At 34.6% G+C, this 13,095-nt stretch overlaps 1 protein-coding gene across 1 annotated transcript; it reads right to left on the bottom strand.

Annotated features, from left to right (window-relative positions):
• Nucleotides 1-1,018: 1,018 nt before the first annotated feature.
• LOC110210127 (olfactory receptor 4L1-like) lies at nt 1,019-1,859 on the bottom strand. Its single transcript, XM_020988973.1, is given in 2 exon segments — nt 1,019-1,334; nt 1,336-1,859. Coding segments are annotated over 2 exon segments (840 nt in total).
• Nucleotides 1,860-13,095: the final 11,236 nt, after the last annotated feature.

The following is a 13,095-nucleotide window of genomic DNA, read 5'->3' on the forward strand; positions in this document are numbered from 1 at the left end:
CTGGCCACATCTTTTGTCTGAGATCAATTTCACTACTAACAGAGCTTCTCTCTCATGTACAGCTAGGTGGTGCAGTAGATAGTGTACTGAACCTGGAGAAAGGAAGACCTGAGTTCAGCTCCAGATTCAGACACTAACTAGCTGTGTGACCAGGACAAGTACTTTATCTACATCAATTTCCTCATCAAGAAAATGGAGATAATGATAGTACCAACCTGTCAGGATTGTTGTGAAGATCAAGTGAGATGATATTTGTAAAAACACTTTTCAAACTCTAAAGAACTCTATCAAAGCTAGGTATGATTATTCCATGCAATATACAGAGTTTTAGAACCTTTACTCTCTATTGAGGGAGCTGGCACCCTTTGCACCTTCCCACTTTCCCCTTTATATACTTGTAGTATTTGGTGGAATGATTCTAAACCTGGACTCAAATTCTCTAAAGGGCTTTATAATTCCATTCTTGATGATGAAAAGAAATGTTTATATGGTGCTCCTCTGAGGTTTTCAAGTAACTTTATATATTTATTTCATTTGATCCTCACAACAATACTGTGAGGAAAAAGCTATTATTAGCTATTATTATCCCCATTTTACACAGAGGTGGAGATGCTTACTCAGAATCACATAGTCACTAAGGGAGGATCAATCTGACTATAATCCATCAGTATTTCATGATATCACAAAAAAATCATGGGATCAAAGGATTTAGTGAAGGAAGAAACTTTAGGGACCGTCAAGTCCACATGTAATTTTTTTGTCTAAATATTTCTTGAGTCTCAGCATATTTTGTCATTGAAAAATTAAATTAATGCACAGTAATTAGGTCCTTTTCCTTAAAGAAACACAAAGACATACATACTCCCAAAACATATCCCTAAGATATCAGTGATGGAGCATATTATCTTTTTTAGTAAGAGTTAAAATATCTGTAGATGAATGTAAAAAGCAATAGGCCATTCTGAGATGAGATTTATCTTGGTAGTGCTTTAATCATTGTTATTATCATAAACTTCTTCTACAAAGCCTGCCTGGAGGTGATATGTCTGCTCCTCAGTCTGATCATAGCTGCCTTTATCTCCTGATTTCTCAAGGTGTAGATGATTGGATTCAGGAGAGAAGTGATAACTGAGTAAAACACTGAGAGAAATTTGTCCACTGAAAAGCTGCTAAATGGTGAGGCATAGATGAAAATGCATGGCCCAAAGAATGGAGTTACCACTGTGATGTGAGCAGACAATGTAGACAGGGCCTTGGAGAGCCCACCAGAAGAGCGATGGTGGACTGTGACCAAGATGACAGTATAGGAGATACACAAGAGGATGAAACAAATTATTGTCAACCACACTGGGGCCACAGAAGGGCAAGTTCACAGTAAAGACCATCTGGCTCATGGTGGGCACAAAACTCACAGCCCAGGAAAGCAACACAAAGCTTATCAGTGTTTGCTGGTTCATGATGGTTGTGTAGTGGAGGGGTTTACATATTGAAACATACCGATCAACTGCCATGAATATAAGGAGAGTCGTTTCACTACCCCCTAAGAAATGGAGAAAAAACATCTGGGCCATGCAGCCCCATAAGGAGATGGTTTTTCTCTCCTTAACAAAGTCTGTGATCATCTTAGGGACAGTAACAGTGGAAAGGGTCATGTCAAGAAAGGAGAGGTTGGCCAGGAGGAAGTACATGGGAGTGGAGTGCAAGTGGGAGACAAAGGTCACCATCAGTATAATGGGACTGTTTCCAGCCATGATTAATGCATAGGCCAGGAAGAAGATCACAAAAAAGAAAATCTCAGGCTCCCAAGAATTGGTGAGTCCTAACAAAATAAACTCATTCAGCATAGAGTTATTCTTCATCTTCACCTACTTGATATATTTCAAGCATCCAGAAGTTCTCTGAAGGGAAGAATCTGAAAAAGAAACAGTTCTAGGTGAGTATCATTGAATATTATTGAAAACTATGGAAAGCAGATTTTGTTTTAACACAGAAAATATTGAATATCAAAAATTTTTTCAAATATATCTCAAGGCTTTAATCCCAGAAATATTTAAGATGGTGTATTGTTAAAAAAAAAAAAGTTAAGCAAAATAAAAAATCAAGAGACAGAGTAAATTATACTTTGGAGAAAGGACAGACTATGTCCCTACAGCCTTGACCATTTTGGTAGAATGAAAAAAATCACTAGTAATTTACTAACCAAACCTCACTCAGTTTTCTTGCCATTAGACAAGAGGAGGTAGCACCAGATGACTTTTAAGCTTGCTCCCATTTATAGATTATAATCCCCTCTTCCTAGTGATTACCTATAAGCTATTAATTGCTTTTTCAGCTAAAGGTGTAGAACAGAACAGTTTTCTGTGAAGATGTCCAAATTAGTCCACCTAGATAGACAGACTTCTTGACCAATCACTCCTATGTGTGGGCCACAGACCCTTTGGTCTCTTGGAGTTATTTTCAAATGAATTTGGACATCAAAAATCTTCAAATTGCTCTTTAGCTCCAATAAGTGGATTTTGAATAATTGTTGTATATCAAGTAAAGGTCCTCATGTTTTTAAAAGTCCAGGAATCACTTTTCTATAACTCAGTATTGAAGGCACAAACCTTTAACTACCATGTATCCTTATTATTATTAATTTAATCATTATATAGAATTAGTTAACCAAATTATATAGAATTAGATAACCAACAATATTTGTTATTTTGTATTTACTCTTTACACTTTTATACATATTTATCATCAATACTGTTGACTTTTGCCTTATATTCACAGCACCTAGCAAGATTGCTGGCACAAAGTATACTATAAATGTTTGTCCTTCCTCTGGGTAATGACTTGGTAAATCCTATTTGTTAGGTTGAGTATTTTGCTGTTGTATATAGAGTAGTTTAGCAATGGGAGATATTGAATGTAATGAGATCAGTTTTGTAAGTTATTATGTATGTTAGTACCAGGGTTTAGACGTCCCTTTCTCTTGGAAGCATTAGGAGAGGGTAGAACCTGGCATAAAAAATTTCAGTCCAGGGTCTGAGACAGGAGACATGAGCAAACAGAAAAAAGCTCCTAAAACAATAAAAAAAATATTGTGAGTTAGAAGTTCAATAAGTAAATACAGAATGAAAGAATAATTCAGAAGTAAGTACATTAGGAACCAAGAAAAAAATATTTTTCCATAATGACTCTAAGAGTACATAGAAGAAATTAATCAAAAGATAAAATTAAATCAGAATGATTGAGGAAAACATCATAAGAAAAATACATAGCTTGGAACAGAAGATCAAAAATAGTACCCAAGTAATAAATACCCTGAAAAATAGAATGAAGCCAACAAATCAATAATTCAATGGGAAAAAAAAAAGAAATATTAGGACAAAGTCAAAACATGGAATAATAATGGATGTACTACAAAAATGCTAGACATGGAGAAAAGGACAAGAAGTCATTTAGGAATCATCAGATTCCTTGAAAAAAAACAATGAACAAACAATGTACCTGGTCACAATAGTTCAAGAAATAATAAAACTATCCCAGAATTATTAGTACCAGAGGAAAAATGAAAATAGGAAGAATCTATCAGTCAATTATCAAAAGCAATGTAAATTGAAAATACAAAAAGATGTTATATAGACAGAATCTAGAAGGAAAAAAAAGAAGTCAAATACCAAGGAACCACAGTTAAGATTATATTAAATTATGCAATAATTATGGTAAAGGAAAATAAGTACCGGAATAAGATATGCCAAAAAGCAAACAAAAAAGTTTTCTGCACAAGGATAACATCCTGCAAAATAGCATAATCCTACAAGGGAAAAATAGACCTTTAATAGAGATGACAGAGACAGAGGTAGAGAGAGATAATAGTTACATAGTTAGAGATAAGGATAGAAATGACAGCTATAAAGAGACATATAATAAAAATAGACATACATACATAAATAGATAGATAATTATAGATATAAGTGTAGATATAGATACTTTCCTCCTAGACTTGTGCTTTTATTAGCTCTTGGTGACCAAATTCCTCTACCAATGCAAACCAGCATCCTCTTTGAAATGTATAGCATTACGGAAGTACCTGGACAATTTAAACGTTGCAATTTGGACAGAGTCACACAGTTCAAACACATCCAAAGCAGGTCTGGAGCCAAGTTTTCCTATTTCTAGAGTCAGCTGTGTAACCTGTACAGCATGATATATTGAGAAAATTTAAAGGTGTGAATCATGACCAATTGCTTATGATTTAATACAGGAGAAGAGCCAAAGGTCCCTATAGAATGCTGCTGTCTTAAATTTTCAATGAGGGAGTGAAGAAAGACAAACACAACTGATTGTTTTATGTTTTGTTGGTTTTGAAAGAAGAAAAAGGAGGCGGGGGGAAGAATACACAAGGGAAAAGTAGAAAGAAGAGGAACTTAAGTATTTTTCAAAATTAAAGTGGGTAGAAGAAGAGTATGCTAACATAGAGGTAAAGGTTGTGGGAGAGGGACATCTCTGGAATCTCACTTTTATCTGAATCAGCCAAAGGAAGATTGAACTCTAACTCTGTGTGTGTGTGTGTGTCTCTCTCTCTCTCTCTCTCTCTCTCTCCTCTCTCTCTCTCTCTCTCTCTCTCTCTAACACACACACACACACACCACAGTCACAGACACACTTGTAATTTGGTACATAAATACGTGAAGTTAAACAAAGAAAAAAGAGGGGAAAAGAAAGAGGAAAGAGAGTAGAGTGAGACATAAGAGGGAGAGTAAAGCTGAGGAGAGAACAGTCAAGAAAAAAAAAAAACTTCAGCTATAGAGAACAGATCATAAACGGGAAATGAAAAGCAAAGAGATAAGAGCCATTGATCTAAATGTATACTAGATGAAGGGAACAGGCTAAGGAGATGATCAGACCACTTCCATTTAAAATTACTAATGCTGACCCTTTCCTTTTTCTTTCTTTCTCTAACACTTTTTTTTCTTTTTGAAGAAGGAAAGGGATAGGAGTGGGGACAAAAGAAAAGGAAAATTTATAAAAGGATATTATTAAGGGAAAAACATAGTTATAATCATAACTCTGAATGTGAATGGGATGCCCTTACCTGTAAAATGATAGATAGATGATAGATAAATAGATAGATAGATAGATAGATAGATAGATGATAGATAGATAGATAGATAGATAGATAGATAGATAGATAGATAGATAGATAAATGAATAAATGAAGTCTTGACATAGAATCAAAAAGTCCTGAGTTCAAATGCTTTCTCAGATGCTAGCTATGTTAACCTGGGCAAGTCACTTAATTTCTCTCAGCCTCAGTTGACTCATCTGTAAAATGAGGATAATAACATATCTCATAGGATTGTTGTGAGGATCAAATAAGACAACATATGTATGGTGCTTTGCAAGCCTTAAAGCATATTATAAAAGTTAGGTATTATTGTTATGAAGAGCTTTAAATGCTAAACAAATGATTTTATAATTTACCCTAGATGTGACAGGAAACGGATAAAGTATATAAGATAAGTGAATAATTAGGTTTGATGAGAGATATAGGAAGATCACTTTAGAAAGTATGTGAACTATGCTTGGAAATAAATTCAAGTGATATTTTAGAAGTAATTCTGAAAGTATTTGGACACTGATTAGATATGAATGGGGGGCAGGGAAAGGGATGAGTGAAAAAATAATTCTCAGATTTCCAGTCTCTATTACTAGGTGAATGAGAAAATAATGCCAGTAATCAACATGGGGAGTTGGAAGGAAGGACAAGTCACACATGGAGGATGACTCATGCAAAAAACAAATGCAGAGAATGAATGGTGAGATTGGGAAAAGTAAAATATTTCTCCCCATTGTTTCCTTCCCTCCTAACCTGCCCCTCTGCCAACTTATCTCAATCATCCAACCTGGAAAATTAGAGTCAGACCCTTTCCTCTCTTTCTCCCCCTTACCGATGCCAAACAGTTACTAAGTAACTCCAAATCTACTTGTACAATGTTGCTTGAATCTCTCCCTTACTCTCAATTCACAAAGGTAATAACTCAGTTTAGGATTGCAACATTTTTTCACATTGATTTTTACTGGTCAAATTAAAAAAAAAAGAAAGAAATTGAATTGGACGTTTTAAAAGCCCCCTAACTGATTTCCTTGCTTCCAGTCATTTCCGTCTCTTATCCAGAATTTTTTCATCTTTTTTTTTTGTGTCATGGGTCCCTTTGGCAGTCTGATGAAACATATGGACTCCTAAGAACGTTTGTAAGGCATTAAATAAAATGAATAAGTTTACCAAAAAAAAAACCAATTATATTAAAATAAACTTATCAAAATATATTTTTTGAAAAACAAGTTCATAGGCCCCAAGTTAAAGACCTCTGGTCTGATTTATTTTTTACATAGCTGATAAAATTATCTTTTTAACTAATAAGTTAGTACCCATCCCAAAACCCATCAGTGGTTTCCTACTGACAATAGATACATAAATATATATAAAACATAATCTCTTAGTCTGGCCTTTACTGCCTTTCATGCCCCCAGGGTTACAGCCTGTCTGTAACAAAACAGAACAGAAAACTGTGTGTTTCCTGTTCTAATCTTGTTCTTACCTACCTTGACACACACGCACAGGCTTTCTCCATGCGTAGAAAATTCTCACTCATCATTTCTACTCATCAGCTCTAGTGTCCCTTATTCCATTAAGTCTTCTATATACTGAGAGTTTCACTACGAAACACTGCAAAAATGTATTAGCATGTCACAAATGTTCCCTGCTACAACACAGGTATGGCAGGACGGGACAAGGATAAACCAGCTAGTGATTTTTTTACTATTCTCCAACCTCCCTGCTCCCTCTTAAGTGAAATACATTTAATTGCTACCTCAAAGTGCATAATACATGTAAAAATTCACTTTACTCAAAGTTAGTCATAGAACTCATTGTACATTGAACATATTTTCAGACATTTTCTGAAAAAGGATTTTGATTCTATTTTATTGATAAACTATGCTGGTTTCTTTCTTTTCTGTCTTTGAAAAACATATTGTTATATTTGTTTAAGTATTTGCAAAATTATTTGTTTAAAAACTTTTTGTGAAATGGGACAGTTCTCTGAGAAGCAGAGGAGAAAGGATACTGGTTGAAACTATGGTGATGTTAAAAATATCATACATTAATGAAAACATTTTTTAAATCAGTGATAGAGAAATTCTATTGGATTATTTTTTTAAATTCAGCATAAAATTAAAATGATACACAAAGAAATTTCCATGTTATAAAAGGTATCTTAAAGAGCATAAACAGAGGGAGAGCAGGGATAATGAGCCATTGCCTAATTGTTATTGTGGTCATCATTATAACAATCACCTTTAGAGTTTGCTATATAGCCCTTGTATACTAGGTGTCAAAATTGTAGGGTCCCTGTCTTCAAGGAGGTTGCATTTTACAACAGCAATAGTATTTAAAGCAAACCCATTTTGTTTTAGATACAAATTGAAGGTGGAAATCAAGCATTAGAGGCAGAGAGATATCTTTTTTGAGGTGTTTTTTTTCAAAATTATCATTCTATAATTGAAGCATTACATTATGAATGTAAAGCTGAATCTAACATCAAAAGCAGAACAAAAATGGAAAATAGATCCTAAAAATACTAATAATAATGCACAAGATCTGAATATTTAGAAACAGTGAGTATCACAACATTTTTGATTCCATCCATTTGTATGATGTTACCAAAACCCAGCAGAAGAGTTGAAGAGGAAAAAAGGATAGACTCTTAAACATTCAACCTTAAAGATAATGACTTACTAGTCTCAGTTTCTTAAGTTTAAAAATAGATTTTAAATTTAAAAACAGAAAGAACTTTAGGTAATGACAAAGACTGGTTTTCTCCAGGGCAAGAAGAAATGGTATATAGTTGTATCAAATAAGTTTTGAATTTGCTTTTTCCCTTAAGACTGTTGGGGAAAAGAATAGCCCTTGGCTCAACACTAACTATCTCTTTCCATATGACTGAAAGAAGAAAATGATTAGTCTTTCTAACCTAGGATTGTGTATCAGGGAGGTTACATATTAAATGATACAGTTATTTCCAAGAACATTCCCACAAAGCTCCAGCCATACCAGTCAATTACTACTACTACTGCTGCTGCTGTTGTTGCTGCTATGCTATTACAAGGATAACATCAATTATAAATAATAGTAATGAATATTTTAAGGTTTTCAAAGCACTTTACACATACTCTGTCATTAAATTTTCTCATTTTCTCAGCAATCCTATGAGGTGGGTGTTATTATTATACTAATAATAAAGATGAAGAAACTGAAATGAAAGAGATTAAATAATTTGCCTACAGTCACTCAGCATCTCATTCTGTACCTACTTCTGTAGCAGAAGCACATATGTGAAAGCATGATTTAAACTTTTCTCTAAGAGATTATTGCTGAAATTATTTTATTGTGATTAACTTCTTATTAACAGATTACTTCTTCATATAGTTTAACAAAACCCAAGAAAGATTGCTCCATCAATCACACATAATTGTACTAATAACATTAATAAAATAAGAGGAAATATTCTATAATGGGTAAAGAGGCAACCTCAAAGTCTTCTTGGATTCAAAGTTTGCCTCTGATGTATATTGAATATTTGACTCTTCACATGTCATTTAACCTCTCAGTGCCCCATGGAAACTTTTTAAAACCATAATTTGTAGAGCAGGTGTCCATTTGCATTGTTAGAGGGAGTTTCTCATCAGGAATTTCCTATGCCCTTCAAACATTAATCTGGTCCAGAAATAACAATCATAACAAAATAATAATACTAGAGACAGTTGTACACATGACAAGGCAATTTGTGCAACTCATAAAATCTGTACATGGTTTCACCATGGCTTTTGCTTAGCACTGGCTTAGAACCGTGAGGCCATCATTTGCATGATGTCATTATATGTCTAAAATTTGATGTTCAGCTAGCACCAAAGTAACTGGTTTAAAAAACCACATAGTAGGTATTTAATAAATGCTAGTTGCTCTGAGGTACCACCTCACATCTGTCAAAATGGCTAATATGACAAAAAATTAAGAAAATGTTGGAAGTTGGAGGGGATGTGGGAAAACTAGGGCATTAATGCATGTTTCTGGTGGTGTGAACTGATCCAACCATTCTGGAGAGCAATTTGGAACTATGCCCAATTTGGAACTATGTGCATAACCTTTGATCCAGCAATACCACTGCTAGATCTATATCCCAAAGACATCAAAACAAAAAGGGGGAAAAGGGACCTATTTGTACAAAAATATTTATAGCAGCTCTGTGTGGTGGCTAAGAATTGGAAATTGAAGGGATGCCAATCAATTGGAGAATAGCCAAACAGGCTGTAGTATATGATTGTAAAGGAATAGTATTGTGCTATAAGAAATGATGAGCAGATGATTTCAGAAATACCTGGAAAGACTTACATGAACTGATGCATAGTGAAGTGAACAGAACTAGGAGAATATAGTACACAATCACAGCAATATTGTTCAATGAAGAATTGTTAATGACTTACCTATTTTCAGCAGTGATCCAAGACGATCCCAAATCTCCTCCAGAGAAAGAACTGATATTGATTGGATACAGATTGAAGCATGCCATTTTTTGCTTTCATTTTTTGCTTTTATTCAAGTCTTCTTATACAAAATGACTAATATGGAAATGTTTTCTATAATTACACATGAATATGCTATATCTGATTGCTTAAAACTGGGGGGGAGGGGAAGGAGAGATAGAATTTGAAACTGGAAACTTTAAATAAAAATGTTTACATTTTTTAAAAAAAGAACGAATGAACAGAAAAAAAATTTCAAGTAAGTACTAGTTGCCTGCCCACCCAACTATGTACCGGAAGTTGTTTTTTTGTTTTGTTTTGTTTTGGTGTAGGGAGAGGGGAGACTGGTTAAGAAGGAAGAAGGGAAGAAAGTAAAATATCCTACAGGAAACTGAACACTGATTCTTTTTTATTCTTTTTTGAATTGACTGATTTGATCATACGGTTTGGCATTAGTGAGACACAGCCTCAATAATTATATTCAAATTTTTGCTTTATATCTGTGATTTTACTGGTATAAGGTCTTTCCATTGTGGCAATTCCCTCTATCAATACTGGTCATCAAGTACTCTGTAACTGATGAGTTTTAGAAAGCTGCTGGTGGCATTGTGAGGTTGAATAATTTGCATACAGTTAGTTTGTACCAGAGACAAGATTTGAACTTAGGTCATCTTAGCTCCAAGGCCATGGTATCATGCAGTCTCTAGTCTTCAACCATATCGAAACAGGGGAAATTATCTAATCAATAAATCAATTTATCAAGAATTACTTAGCATCATCATATGTCTAAGCAAAGTACAGTGCTAGGTACTATGAGAACACAAAGAAATAATATGAAACAAGCTTCTGATCTCCAAAATAGTTTGACCTAGTTAAGGAGATAAGACTCTAACATAATTGTATTTAGAATTATAATTAGGAAACAATTAAGCATTGAATAGTGCTCCACTAACAGAAGAGTAATAGTTCAAAGAAGAGAGTCAGCTATGTGGGCTGGAGAACAAGAATAAGGCTTACTATACAAACAAGAAGCTTCTCAGGTGCTCAATGAACAGATAAATACTTCCTGAATGTCACTGAACAATCAAAGTGGGACAGTAAAGTCCTAACAAAATAAAGAGCCAAAACCATTCCTGCCTATTTGCAAATCTAGCCCTTGGGTTTTATTAGTTGGTTGTGCACGCTATGTAAAAGTCAGAGAAAGTCCTACTCTCTCTTTGCAGATACATTCTGGGTTCTTTATTTATATATATATATATATATATATATATATATATATAAAACTGCAGCCCCAGTAATAAAGACTATATATGAAGTTATTCTCAGGCAGGAAAAAAAAGACAAGAAATATCTTTAAATAATGAGCCTTAGAGAGTAGAGAGTAAATCCCACTGAGAATGATTAAAGAATCTTGCCAGTTTTTCCTAGCCTTTTGAAGGCAAAGAATTGTCCAGTCACTAAAACAGACAGTGAGTTATACCAAAAGGGCAGATATAGTATCCATTTGGACTTACTCCAGAAAAGGTTCACTACCCTGATACAATCCCTTGCCACCTAGACTATTGCATTAGCCAGCTTGCTGATCTCCATTTCTTAAGTCTATTCCCATTCCTATCTATCATACACTTGATTGTCAAATTGATATTTTTTTTATTTTTTCCACATAACAGTATTTAATTTTTTTCGATTACATGTAAAGATAGTTTTCAGCATTCACTTTTACAAGATTTTGAGTTCCAAATTTTTTTTCTCCCTTCCTCCCTTCCTTATCCCCTTCCATAAGATGGCAAGCAATCTGATATAGGCTATACGTGTACAATCATATTAAACGTATTTCCGCATTAGTCATGTTGTGAAAGCACAATCAGAACAAAAGGGAAAAACCATGAGAAAGAAAAAAAAAAGAGATAATAATATGCTTTAATCTGCATTCAGACTCTATAGTTCTTTCTCTGGATATGAATAGCATTTTCCATCATGAGTCTTTTGGAATTGTCTTAGATAGTTGTATTTCTAAGAAGAGCTAAGTCTATTAAAGTTGGTCATCTCACAATGTTGCTGTTACTGTGTACAATGTTCTCCTGGTTCTGCTTACTTCACTCAGCATCGGTTCTTGTAAGTTTTTCCAGGTTTTTCTGAAATCTGCCCGCTCATCATTTCTTATGGCACAATAGTATGCCATCACATTCATGTACTACAATGTGTTCAGTCATTCCCCAGTTGATGGGCATCCCCTCAATTTCCCATTCTTTGCCACCACAAAAAGAGCTGCTATAAACATTTTTGTACACATGGGTCCTTTCCCCTAGTAATGATATTGCTGGATCAAAAGGTATGCACAGTTTTATAGCCCTTTGGATATAGTTCTGAGTTACTCTCCAGAATCATTGGATCAGTTCACAACTCCACCAATAATGCTCAAATTGATGTTCTTAAAGTGCAAGTCTGACTATATTACCCTTCATTCAATTAGCTCCAATGGCTCTCTATTGCTTTTAGGAACAAATGTAAAATCCTGTTTGGTTTATGAAGTTCTCCATAACCTTTCCAGAAATATTTCTTCCACATAGCCCTTAAAGAGAGAGAGGAAAAACCTGTAGAAGCAAATTCAATATTGGTGAAGCACTTAAAAGTTTCAGTGTCATACAAACTGGATGTTTCACCAAATGAATCAATAAATGAAAGTAATTGATCAGGCCTTTACTATGTGCTAGGCACTGTGCTAAAACTCTGGGTATTCCCAGATTTGAAAACTAAGATAAAGTCTGCCTTCAGGGAGCTTACATTCAAATAGGAACAAAATAGCCACTTCCTTGGTTGCTCTTAAGGAAAAAGTATCCCTTAAATGACACTTAACAATTTAGCTCCTTTTCCCTGAATACTGATGTACATAAAAGACCATCACAAATTTTTCATAGTAAGCAAATCTTTTCTAAGCAAAACAATAAATAGAAGTTGGAGAAACCATATAGATTCAATTATAGCAAAGCATATACAAAAGTGAATTAGCTCTTTACTTGGGAGTGAGATGAGATCTATTGAATCAGAAATAATCAATTCTAGAAGATTCTAGAATTTCAAGCAAGTCTAGAGATAAGCTACAACTGTTATCCATTGCTTATCTTCTATTTCCAAGTCTTTTTTTCCTCCACCTCTGAGCCCCTTAAAAAGCTATGCCTTTGTACTCTTCTTTTTGTATCCCCAGTGGTTGTTGTCCTTCAGTCTCAAGGAGGATCAAAATTGCGTCACTATGCTAAAGTCAAGACTCAGTGTGTCTGACTGTGGCTGATAAGACCAATACAAACTCAGAATGTTCTACCACAGGTTGGGCACAAACAGCCCATGTGAACATTTGGGGCGGATTCTCTAAATTTGTGCATCCTGCATTTCTTTTGAACACTTTCAATTCTGCTTTGCTCATAGGGCCCAGCACCTTTTCTGATGTGGACACCCCATGCTGAGAGGTTTTGTGCCAGTGTCTCCCATGTCACACAATCAATTCCAAAGTTCTTAAGAGAGACC

Source organism: Phascolarctos cinereus, unplaced genomic scaffold (assembly GCF_003287225.1).
Source record: "Phascolarctos cinereus isolate Bilbo 61053 unplaced genomic scaffold, phaCin_HiC Scaffold_3;HRSCAF=262, whole genome shotgun sequence".
In the NCBI taxonomy this organism is placed as follows: Eukaryota; Metazoa; Chordata; class Mammalia; order Diprotodontia; family Phascolarctidae; genus Phascolarctos; species Phascolarctos cinereus.